General features: G+C 41.6%; 1 protein-coding gene across 2 annotated transcripts in view; it reads left to right on the forward strand.

Annotated features, from left to right (window-relative positions):
• JAKMIP2 (janus kinase and microtubule interacting protein 2) overlaps nt 1-12,544 on the forward strand; it is a 129,072-nt gene that overhangs the window by 84,550 nt on the left and 31,978 nt on the right. For both annotated transcript variants that reach the window (XM_084883163.1, XM_084883164.1), the window contains exons 3-6: nt 3,225-3,722; nt 8,002-8,211; nt 10,228-10,326; nt 11,896-12,042. In XM_084883163.1, coding sequence (XP_084739289.1) covers nt 3,225-3,722; nt 8,002-8,211; nt 10,228-10,326; nt 11,896-12,042 — 954 coding nt within the window. The remainder of the gene's footprint in view (nt 1-3,224; nt 3,723-8,001; nt 8,212-10,227; nt 10,327-11,895; nt 12,043-12,544) is intronic.

Genomic DNA, 12,544 nt, shown 5'->3' on the forward strand with positions numbered 1-12,544 from the left:
CCGATTGCCCTCTCCTGCCGGCCTGGTCACCACTAACTGCCCTCTCCTGCTGACCTGGTCACCCCTAACTGCCTCCCCTGCTGGTCTGGTCACCCTGAACTGCCCTCCCTGCTGGCCCAATTGCCCCTAACCACTCCCCTGTGGGCCCAGTCACTTCTAACTGCCCTCCCCTACAGGCCTGGCCTCCCCCATCTGCCCTCCCCTGCAGGCCATCTTGTGGTGGCCATCTTGTGTCCACATGGGGGCGGCCATCTTTTGTGTTAGAGTGATGGCCAATTTGCATATTACCTCTTTATTATATAGGGTAATACCTGACCTTTCATAGGTATTAGCTCAAATAATAGGAAACTAGTTTCCTAGAAGCCTGTTTCTCTAAACTAGATACAGGGTATATTATTCTTGCTTCTGATTAGATGGCTAGCCAAGGAAACATATTGGTATACATTCTTTATTCCCACACACTCTTTTTGGCTTCCTCTTATGTGTTGCCTGACAGCTGCTGTGTAGACAAAGATGAACAAGGCTCATTGGCAGCCTTCTAGGAGTTTCCAGTCTGGGTAGGGGAAGAGAGGATGTGGTGAGGACACACACGTGTGCAAAAAGCACAGCATAAGCAAACGTTTGGACAGGACAAGTAAGGAGGTATTAACAAAGTACATTGAGTTCCCGCTAGTGTGGCCCAGTTGGTTGAGCATTATCCCATACACCCGTTTGATTCCTGGTCAGGGTACCTGCTCGATCCTCAGGGGCATGCAGAAGGCAGCCTATTGATGTTTCTCTCTCATATCAATGTTTCTCTCTCTCCTCTCTCTTCCTCTCTCTCTAAAATCATTTTGTTAAGTACACTGAGAAGACAAAGGCTGGAGAAATGAGCTTTGTCCTGGGTGATCACCATAGCATGACCACAAAGGGGGCATTTAGGCTGGCCATGTGAATGAGAGGATCCCCAAAGGAGGGAAAGGCAGTCAAGAAGAGGAAACTGTAGGCACATGGGTGCAGAGAGGCAGGGCATGTGCTGAAAATAGCATGCTCCTCCGCACCTGGAGATGAAGACACAGAGTGGAAGCCTAGCCAAATACCTGAGCCTGAAAGGCGAGGCTACATGTTGGGAGCTTATTCCACAGTGTAACGGAGCACTGGTGACTTCTGAGCAGCCACATGAGTCAGACCATAACTAGGCTTTACTCAGAGAGACTCCCCAGCAGTGTGGGGAAAGCTGGGCTCATTAAGGGAACCTCCTCCAGGAACCCTGGAGCAGGGCTGTCTGAGAGAAATATAATGCAAGCCACAATGCCAGCCATATGTATGATTTTAAAATTTCTTATAACCAAAACTTTAAAAGTAAAGTGAATTTGTTTTAATAATAGACTTAATTTAACCTATTTTGCTCCAAATATTAACATTTTGATACGTAATCAATATAAAAAAAGGTTCATGAAATAGTTCACCTCACACTAAGTTTTCAAAACCCAGTGTGTATTTTACACTTAGACCAAGTCTTAACTGCAGATTTGCAGTGTCCCAAGTGCTCAGTGTGGCTAGTGGCCACCACACTGGACACTCCTGCTCTAGAGCATCTAAGAGGCATCCGGGAAGGGACCTCTGTCTAAGCTGGAGGTGAGATCGAAGGACAGACATTTGAGGATGCCTAGCTGCTAATTTCGCCGAGTTTCCAAGTGCCCTGAGTTCTTTTAGAACAACCAACATGGGAATGATTTCTTTGCCTTTAAAATATAATGTTCATATACCCTGTGGACACAGACAATGGGGTGGTGAGGGCCTGCGGAGAGACAATGGGAGCAAGCTGAAGAACATATATATAATGTTCATAAAATGTCATGTGGACTTAGAAAATTCTGCTCTAGTTAAAGGTAGGTCAACTGTGAAGGTAAGTAAATCTCAAGCTCCTTACTGAATGGTTTATGTTATCACTCAGTAAGGAGTTTGAATCTTAACATTTTTCAGCTGAAAAGCCTCTTACCAATTATTTTATGACACCTTCCAATTCTACAAATGGCAGAGACTCAATATCACTCAACTAGATATTACTCCCGATGCTGCCTGATTCTCCCTTTTCCAGTGTGTGTGTGTGTGTGTGTGTGTGTGTGTGTGTGTGTGTACGTGCGCATGCCCATGCACACGACAGAGACAAAAAGGAACAAAGACGGGCAGCAGAGATGAGGTGGAGGAAAATAACAGTAGAACAGGAGCCACAAGGCTTTTTCAAGCTGCAAATGCCTTTGCTCCACTCTGATCCACTGAATCAGAGCCGGATTCACAGCTGGATGAAGGTAGTGCCATTGCTAATCTATGAGGAGACCTATATTATTGATTATCATTGGAAATTTAGCAAAACACAGATTTTTAAAAATCAGAATACCTGAAAGGTGAAAAAGATGAAAAATACTTTATTAAACTACATGGAGAGTTGGCTTGGGGGGGAAGGAAGAGAGGGAAGTAACAGTGGGGATAGAGAAGGGTGCAGAGAGACATCTACAGAGTTTTTAGCCTGTTGTGTGCACATAAAGTTTGGGATGGAACCAAGTAGCTAAATAAGAAAGGGGAGGTGGAGGTTTTACCACTCATCTTCATTCTTCCCTTCACCCTTAGCAGCATCATCTTCTCTTCCAAAGAATAAAGAAACATGGAAAATATGTCAATTTAGGCACCATTTATTAGTCTGATCATAATGAACTATGAACTATTATATCTTGAGACCCCGGCATGGATCAGTCGCACCTAGCTAGGGATGGTAGTCTGAAAGGCTCTCTGAGTGTCTGTTTTGAACTCCTCTCTACTGAGGCGAAACCATTGTAGCACCGCTTCCCCATTTCCCTGTGTATGCCCCTAGCCCGGGGATTTGTTATAATGCTCCTTCCAATTCCTAGATCTGGGACAGAGCTCCAGATGCAGCCCCAGTTTCTGGCAGGCTTCTGTCTGGGTGATGCTCGTGCTGCTTGTCTGCAGACCACACCTCCAATAGAAAGGCCCCATCACATCACATATTTGTCTGAGCAAAGTTACAGAAGCATCCTTAGGTATCTGCTCCTTTTGCACACTGTATCCCCAGCTTTAAATTTAGCTCCTGGTCCCCTTCCCTGCAGGCGCCCCGTGGCCTGGAGTTTGAAAAAGAGCTGAGCGATCCCAGGGCCCTAATCTGCAAATCCTGCCTAGGAGCACCCCTCTCCTTGGAGGCTCATCTCTTTCATCCTTTCCGCCTTCAGGTATCGAAGCTGGAAAGAGAGAAGACGCAGGAAGTGAAGCGGATCCGGGAGCTGGAGCAGCGCAAGCACACCGTCCTGGTGACCGAGCTCAAAGCCAAGCTGCACGAGGAGAAGATGAAGGAGCTGCAGGCCGTGCGGGAGAACCTCATCAAGCAGCACGAGCAGGAGATGGCCAGGACCGTGAAGGTGCGGGACGGGGAGATCCAGAGGCTCAAGTCGGCGCTGTGCGCGCTCCGGGACGGCAGCAGCGACAAAGTAAGGACCGCGCTCACCATGGAGGCCCGTGAGGAGGCCCGGAGACTGTTCGACGCGGAGCGCATGAAGCTCCTGCAGGAGATTGCGGACCTGAAAACGGCCAAGAAGCAGGTGGACGAGGCCTTGAGCAATATGATCCAGGCAGATAAGATCAAGGCCGGGGACCTGAGGAGCGAGCACCAGTCCCACCAGGAAGCCATCTCGAAGATCAAGTGGGAGTCCGAGCGGGATATCCGGAGGCTGGTTAGTAACTCCGTGCAGAGCCGTTCTCTTGGGGGTTGCATGATCAGGTGTTCCTTATGAGTGGATTACACACAGTGCCCACCTTTTGTCTCGTGTTCTATCCAAAAGATAAGCTAGGTCGATCAGCAGGCAGGTAGGAGACAGACAGACAGACACAATCAAAAATGTTAAAGATTTTTGGATCACCTTTCTCATTAAACAAAAAACAAACAAACAAACCAAAAAAACCTGGATTCTTCCAGCCCGATACACACAGAAACTATCTATTCAATGACTCATGTTTTCTTGGATGTCTATAAAAATATTCTAAATTATGAACGCTTCCAAAATCAGCCTGCTGCCCTGTGCTTCCCGTTTGTGAAAATGTTCAGAGGGGTAAGGAGAGTGTCCGTGGCTCTCAAGACGTCTCAGACGAGGCAGCGGCTGGGAACATCCCGAGCGATTCACCAGTCTTCTCTCTAGGAACGATGCCTTGAAAGGAGTAGGTAGAGCTATAAAATTCCCAGTCCTGTTTAAAATTGATTTCCCCCCAAATGAGCAGGGGTCACTATAATTTTTAAATGGGTGTCCTTCCTAAATCGCTTATTCCTAAGTTTGCTATTAAAACCTGTTAACCGGGGAGTTCCCTTTTTAATTACACAGCGTACAACGGGCGCATACTCTTTCACTAGGACATGTCAGTATGTCACGCCCAGTGGATGTAATTTTATATTATTATTATTTTATTTATACTTAATTAAAATAAATGAAATATTTTTTTCGTTTATTTATATATAAAGCACAAAGGAAAATACAAAATTACAAACAAATAGAAAAGAATACCAACAAAAAAAAATGGAAACATCGAATTAAAAAATTATAAATTTTACAAACAATTATAAAGATTACAAAAAATATATACCGTCCCTCTCAGGGCGCAACATATATTTCAAGGACGTATTCATATGTCCTACCCGTTCCCGATAGTGTTTACGTTTGACGTATTTATAGGTCCTGCTCGGTTAACAGGTTAACAAGTTCAAAGACCTACTTCAACCCCAACAGAGTTCAGTCTTTCTTTTTAATAGAAAGACATTGGTCTCTCACTATGTCAAAAAATAAAACAAATATCATTATTGTGTGAAAGCTATAATACCCTGGGATGACTTTTTCTAATATTTTAGAAATTGCATTTATACGCATATACTCAGAATGTTTAGCATTAGTTATATCTTATCAAATTAAATATCTCCTATTAGAATGTACTTTATACTTTTCTAAGAACAGTGCTTTCTTGAGGAAAATTATTACTTCCCCTCTTGTGTCTCCCAATTCTAAGCAATTCTTTCCTAAGAATTCTAATTATGTTCCTTGGATGGTATCTTGAGGATTTCAATTTTAAGTAAAATGTGGTTACCATAGGACATTAAAAAAAAAAAAAAAAAAAAAAAAACGAAAAAAAGAAAACTAAACATGTACTGCAATACATTGTGACTATAAAATGTTATCTTTGCTACACTTTCTGAATTCTCTGCCTGCAATGCATTCTATTTCACTGGTTGATAAAGGAGACTAAAAACAGTATAGAATACTGGTCTCTGCCCCGCCTTTGATTTTTGAAACAACAGTGGCTGCTGATAAAGAATCAGATCTGTGAACTCTGGAGTCAGCAGGTAGGTAAATGGGAAGGAAGCTTTACACTAAATATTTTTGTTTGTTGATGGTTTTCAGTGTAAAATCTACAAGCACATCTACTTACTGATGGGTTGTTTTCTCTATGATGTTTCATCAGCACACAGATGAAGTAGATGTGAATTCCTCTTAATAACTGTAAAATCTAAGCTACCTGAAGAATCATTCAAAAATTGGGTATAAACTAAATAACAGGGTAAACTTTTTCAATCATACAGATGCATTTTTCATTTTTATTTTCTTATCCCATTCCTGTCCTCACCCCAGCTCCATTTTTGGAACTGGAGCAGAGATAAACAGGAGTAATTATATATATATATATATATATATATATATATATATATATATATATATATATATATATATATGTAATTATATAATTAGAAAAACAGGAGTAATTATGTAATTAGAAATATATATATATATATTTCTTCTACAGGAGATAGAAACTAAAGACCATTTATATATATAAATTTCTATCCCAACTAAGAACGGAACTATGGAAAATTCTGGTGTTCTGAGACCACAGTGCATTCTTATAACTGTTATACAATAAAGCCTTCTCACACTAATCACTGGATATCCTGCAGAAAACCATTGGGGAAATGCTGGAAATGATCTTGGAGTCTATAGCATAGAACTAATAGAGTGGGCTCTAAAGTCAGAAGACTGAATGTAAAATCAGGCCTCACCAATCAGCCACATGACTATAACCACATTAACCTTTTGGTACACAGTCATCATCTCTAAAATGGTGATAGCTGAACCTCCTTAAAAGGATTGTTAATAAAATGAGATAAGGTATGTAAAGTTCTGAGTTTAGTGTCTTGAATGTGGTAAAAGATCAATACATTTCAGTTGTGATGGTGGCGATGATGAGGATGATGATATGAGCAGTAATGGGGTACTTTCCCCAGCAAATTGGGTATGCTACATCAGAACCAGCTAGGAGTATGCATATCTGGAACTGTGGTAAACTGTAAATAACACCATAGATGACAGGTCTGACAAATGAATGTGCTGCTCAGTAAAGAATAACATTGCAGTCAATCTTCTACAGGAGATAGAAACTAAAGACCATGCTTTTATTTCCAAATTAACAGGACAGTTCAATTTGTCACCAAGCTACCAGACGATATCACAGGATCATCTGGTAACTTGGAATTTAGCCCAATGGCCACCCCAAATTAATCTAAAAGCCATTGCGTATCTTTGAAGCAATAGCTCACAGACATTTACATGTGGGAATACGTGAGTATGTAACACAGTTTGTGCCCCCCCCCCTCGTCCCACCCACCCCGCTTTTTTTAAATTTGGTCTGAGGAGCAAAGCAAAGAAAGATTTATATAGACTGATTTGTTATTATAAGGAGACATGTTTCTAAAGAGAAGAGTTTAATGGTATAATGTTGTTTGTATTAAATGTTTTTTCTCTATCTCCATTTTGAATATTCACACTAGATATAACGAAATGAGGAGAAATGTTTCACTCCATAGCGATGTTTTCTTCAAAATTTATTTACAGAAATTCATTTCACTTGTCCTCTTCTAGGCCTGGCAAAAACATTCAGTCCAATGAAACTTTGAACAATTGGTATCAAATGTTAAAGGCCTTTAGTTGAGAAATATTTCTGAGGCCATGCTCAGACTTAGCAGAAATGAGTGTTAGGATCAATAAATCTGTCCCACAGGAGGAGGAGGGAAAGAAGTGCTAATAAAACCAGGTACTTTCCATCCCTATTCTTGTTCCAACAGTGGCTTTCTGACAGGAAGGGTAAAATGGTTGCTAAGAATTGGATGCTCTGAAACATGGGTAGGAATGGAAAGAGCTAGACAACATGAACCACGGAAGGACCTCACTGCAGATTCACAACCTGGATACAAACATACTGGCCTTTGGAAATGACTAGGCTCCTAGAAAGTCTGTAACTTCTTCAGTTACAAAATGACCTACTCCTAGTGGCTACTGCTATTTGAACTGAACTCAAGGTTGTTCCCCCAAAGAGGAGGTGACATCCAACATTGTTCTGGGAAACACTGAAGTGGAATATTTAGCATCTCTCTTTATAAACACTAATGCTCCATTTTATTATATATTTTATTGATTTTTTACAGAGAGGAAGAGAGAGGGATAGAGAGTTAGAAACATCAATGAGAGAGAATCATTGATCAGCTGCCTCTTGCACACCTCCTACTGGGGATGTGCCCACAGCCAAGGTACATGCCCTTGACCAGAATCGAACCCACCTTTCAGTCTACAGGCCGACGCTCTATCCATTGAGCCAAACCGGTTCCGGCTAATGCCCCATTTTAAAGTAAACCTTTTCTTTCCATATTCAACCAACCCAAACCATTTCAAACAATATATTGAGTGAAGGCATCTATCCAGAACATACTAGAGAGAGAAAAAGACTCTCTTTAATACCTAACTAGCCTAGGATAGTCCTTCATTACACAGCATCACCTTATTCATGAATTTAATACACTAGATGTACTCATGACTTCGTTCTATAGCAATCAGTGGAAAGAAGTTCAACTCAAAGCTGTTGTAAAAATGCATTTCTTTACAGCATTGTTAAATAAAATGTCCTGGGTGTCATTTAATTCAGATGGATGAAATCAAAGCCAAGGACAGGATCATCTTTTCCCTGGAAAAGGAACTGGAGACTCAAACAGGCTATGTACAGAAACTCCAACTGCAGAAGGAGGCTTTGGATGAGCAACTCTTTCTGGTCAAGGAAGCTGAGTGTAACATGAGCAGCCCAAAACGAGAAATCCCGGGGAGAGCCGGAGATGGCTCCGAGCACTGCAGCAGCCCTGTAAGTCTGTTCAAGTTTAAGTTACGAACACAGGAGTCATCTTTTATTTAGCTCCCAAGTTTTACTTTTCACTTAAGCTCTTTTCCTGTTCACTACAAAGAAATCAATTCTATCTCCTACTATAAAACCAGCTAGTACCTTGGGAACACGGTTTTCTAAACTCATAGACAACGAAGTGGTGTACACTGCATTAGCAGGTCACAAGAGAATTACAGATCTTTTAAAATCCTTCATAGAATTTTTCTAGCCATCAATATCTGTTCAAACTCCAGCCCGTTATAAAGAATCATAAATTAGATGAAAATGCTTTGCCTCGTGCCAAGACTGGTAATTTTCCCTCGTGTGAACAATTGGGTTGGAAATTGGTAAAGATGGTTATCATCTACAGGGTCAGAATGTGTAACTATAAAAGGCTAAAGCATTTATATCATCCTCTGAATGTTTCTAGTCTGATTGAACTTGCCACTTATTTCTGTGGATGTTCATCATTTTATATGAGACATTATTTTCACCAGTGCAGCAATAGAAATCAGCTTGTATATAATTGACTTTCATACCTTATACCTTTCAAATCGTTTAGCTGCTAAAAAGATGAAAATGAATTATTTAGGAACATAGACAGGTTCCAAAGTAGTACTTAGAACCAAGTAATGAATAATTTATGAATGGGTATTCAGGATATCTATACCCCAGTAGGTGGTGAAAAAGACTGATGAACTTGGAGTTAGCAGATATAAGTTTTTGTTCTATCATTGATAATTAGCAAGAGAATGGGCTCTAGAGTCAGACCTTTTTGTTCAAATCCTGGATCTGCCATTTACAATGTAACCTTAGTCGAGTTTCTTCATCTGTGAAAGAGAGGCAATAGTGGTATCCATAGGCTGGTCTAAGTTTTAGAAGACATGATATGTAAAATGTTGAACACAGTATCTGGCACATGGTTAGCAACTAATACATATTGGGTATTGATTTATTGATACTAGCCACAAGATCTTGAACAAGTTAGACCTCCCCGAATCTTACCTGTTCTGCTGAATCCTCTAGGATACTGCGAATCGAAGGATATAGTGAGTGTGAAACTGCCTTGTCAACAATACAGCACTATCAAAATGTAAGATGATAATGGCATTGCAAGAGTATGATGATAATGGTCCTATGGACTCTAGAGAATAGAAGTAAGCCATGACTGCTGTGTGTAAGCTGATCCATGACAATTATGCCAGTTAGGAAGCCAGTTGCCCTAAGCAAAATATACCAGCAATGACTATTCTATAGTCTGTTTCTTTCTACGTATGAAGGTCATGCACCAACCTTCTCACGGAATATGCAGGAATTTACAAACCCCATTTCTAACTGATACTCTATAACCTCTTTGACTAAGTTCATTTTTTTAAATATATTTTTTATTGATTTCAGAAAGGAAGGGAGACAAAGAGATAGAAATATCAATGATAACAAAGAATCATTGATCAGCTGCCTCTTGCAGGCCCCACAGTGGGGATTGAGCCCTCAAACCTGGCATGTGTCCCTACCGGGACTCCCAACAGTGACCTTCTGAGTCATAGGTCAACGCTCAGCCACTGAGACATGCCAGCCCAGCTCTTTGGTTAAGTTTCATAGCAGGATACTTTCTAAGCTGTGGGAAACAATATGTAGCCACAATAGAAGAATGCTCCTTGAACCTCCTGTAATCACAACATGACTGTCATCTCACAGCTCACAGATTTAATAAACTGATCCAGACATCTACCTATCCCTCTGCCAGGAGTCAAAGCTCCAGGGAGTAGCTGCCACATAAAAGTCATCTGCAGTTTCAACTAGGCTTGGTCTTAAACCCAGGTGGTAAATATTGGGGGTTCAAAAAAGGTAAATATTTGCTCTTCTCTGAATAAGAGAACATTTTTACTCTCACCTCATAAGCCAGATGAAAGTTAAACCTATTACTATTATAAACTGTATTCAAACTTTTGTGAATAGTGTTGTTGACAAATTACCCATTTTAACTTTCATATGTAGGATTTGCGGAGAAATCAAAAGAGAATAGCTGAATTGAATGCCACTATAAGAAAATTAGAAGACAGAAATACCTTGCTTGGAGATGAACGAAATGAATTGGTGAGTTCTAATCAGAATGTTTTATTTTGGGGTTAAGCATAATAGAAGTGTATATAATGTTATGGATGTATAACAATAGAGAAAAATCCACAAATAATAAAGGCAAACTCAATAAATATGCCCAAAGTGATATACCCATATAACTCCACCCAGATGAGTAAGTGGAAGATTACTAGTATCTCAGACCTCTGCTTCTTATGACCCCTTCTGAAGTTACCCACTACGCTGACTTCTATCATGCAATATACATTCAGCTTTGGTCTTTGAAATAAGATGGGAGTTTTCAAAAGGCGATTAGGACAGAGTTGGGGGATATTGCTTTAGAATCACAAGAGCTTTTTAAAGTATTCATAGGTAGCTAAGTCTCCTATCCCACCAATTCCCCTAATGGTAGGTTCTCATAAAAAAGAGGGAGTACTCTAAACAGCCTTTCTGCTATTTCTGATACACCCCTCCCCGTTCCTTATTTTGGTACCCCCACCCCCAATGCATACTCACATTCAAAACCATTAGTATGAAATGAATGAAGTAATCATGAGAATGTTGACATGGAAATGTATTATTTACCATAAAATATGTCATCCAAAATGGGAGTTTTGAGAGGAAATGGGGAGACTGTTCATGATTACCCTATGCCAACATTTACAAACTTAAACCAGTATTCTTCAACTAGAGGCGATTTGGACAACATCTGGAGACATTATTGGTTGTCACACCTGGGAGGGAACTACTGGCATCCAGCGGGCAGAGGCCAGGGATGTGATGAACATCCTACAATACACAGAATAGCTTGTCACCACAGAAGTACAATCTGGCCCCAAATGTTAGCGTGCAGAGGTTGAAAAACCCTGCCTTAGTTAAGGGGCCAACCAGAGTATGGTCACAGGTTACTGTGGCTCGGTAACAGCACAACTATATTTTACCAGGGCTTGGTGAGAACTGGTTATTCTAAAACACAAATATTAGTTGAGTTTCAGAAATATGTTTTGTTTTTTCTCAATAACACTGTCCTAAAAATAAACAGCTTTAGTGTGAGTCAGGAGACTTGGCAAGCTTTCTGATGGAAAGAATGGGCTTTGGGGACAACCAGGCTTGGGTTGGGTCCTGGTTGTACTACTTAGTGACTGTGTGTGTGATTCTTCCCGCCAATGAGGCCCAGGGCAGGTATGAGCAGGGTGGGCTGGGGCTGAGCAGAGGGGGATACCTCGGCTGGAGGAGTCTAGGGGAGTAGGTGTGCGATTCTTCTTCCTGAACATTCCCAGAAGCAGAACCTCGGCAGCACCACCTTTAAGGTCATAGACCAGGGGTCTTCAAACTACGGCCCGCGGGCCACATGCGGCCCGCAGAGGAGTCTGATCCGGCCCGCCAGGTTTTTTGGGCAGTGAGCGCAGCCGAGGTGTTACAGTAGGAATTAGTAGTTCATATAGTCCGGCCCTCCAGCTCTCTGAGGGACCGTGATCTGGCCCCCACTTTAAAAAGTTTGAGGACCCCTGTGACATAGACTGTTGGAGGGTTGTAAAGAACATGATGAAATGCCATTCCAGGAAACTGTGACTTGTGTCTCCTCAGTTGAAGCGTGTGCGGGAAACAGAAAAACAGTGTAAACCTCTCCTGGAAAGGAACAAGTGCCTTGCCAAGAGAAATGATGAGCTGATGCTGTCTCTGCAGCGCATGGAGGAGAAGCTGAAGGCCATTACCAAGGAAAATTCCGAAATGGTGGGTGTCCCAGGCTCTAAAACCGCAGCTTCCTTTCTCAGCTTACCCAGTCACCTGACTTATTGCTCTCTCTCAGCTTTGCTTTTTAAATACAATGCTATTTATGAAAGCTCAGATTTTTCCTTATGTAAGCAAGGAACCTTTAAGGGGGGAAAAAAGGCAAAAGATGCTTGCTGGCTCTGGACTTTACAGAGTTTCTAAATTTGCAGAACAGTGGGAGTGCTTCCAGGAATGTGCACACCCTCTGCAAAAGGTCTGAAACAGAGAAGCAGTTTCAATAGAGCTCCTCAGCCAGACACCGCCTTCCAAGAATTCCACTAATGTGCCCTTCACAGAACTGTGCAGTGGTACCTGCCTCTTCTCAGAGCTTTCACGGTCGTGGGGGGATAGATGCCATCTTTTGTATTATGTATGGACAAGTCATATGCCAATGCACTCCTTCACAGACGTTCACTGCAGCTGTGGAGAACTCCAGACATTGCCAATGATTTTGACTGATTCT

This window comes from Pipistrellus hanaki (genome assembly GCF_964339955.1).
Source record: "Pipistrellus hanaki genome assembly, chromosome: 5".
In the NCBI taxonomy this organism is placed as follows: Eukaryota; Metazoa; Chordata; class Mammalia; order Chiroptera; family Vespertilionidae; genus Pipistrellus; species Pipistrellus hanaki.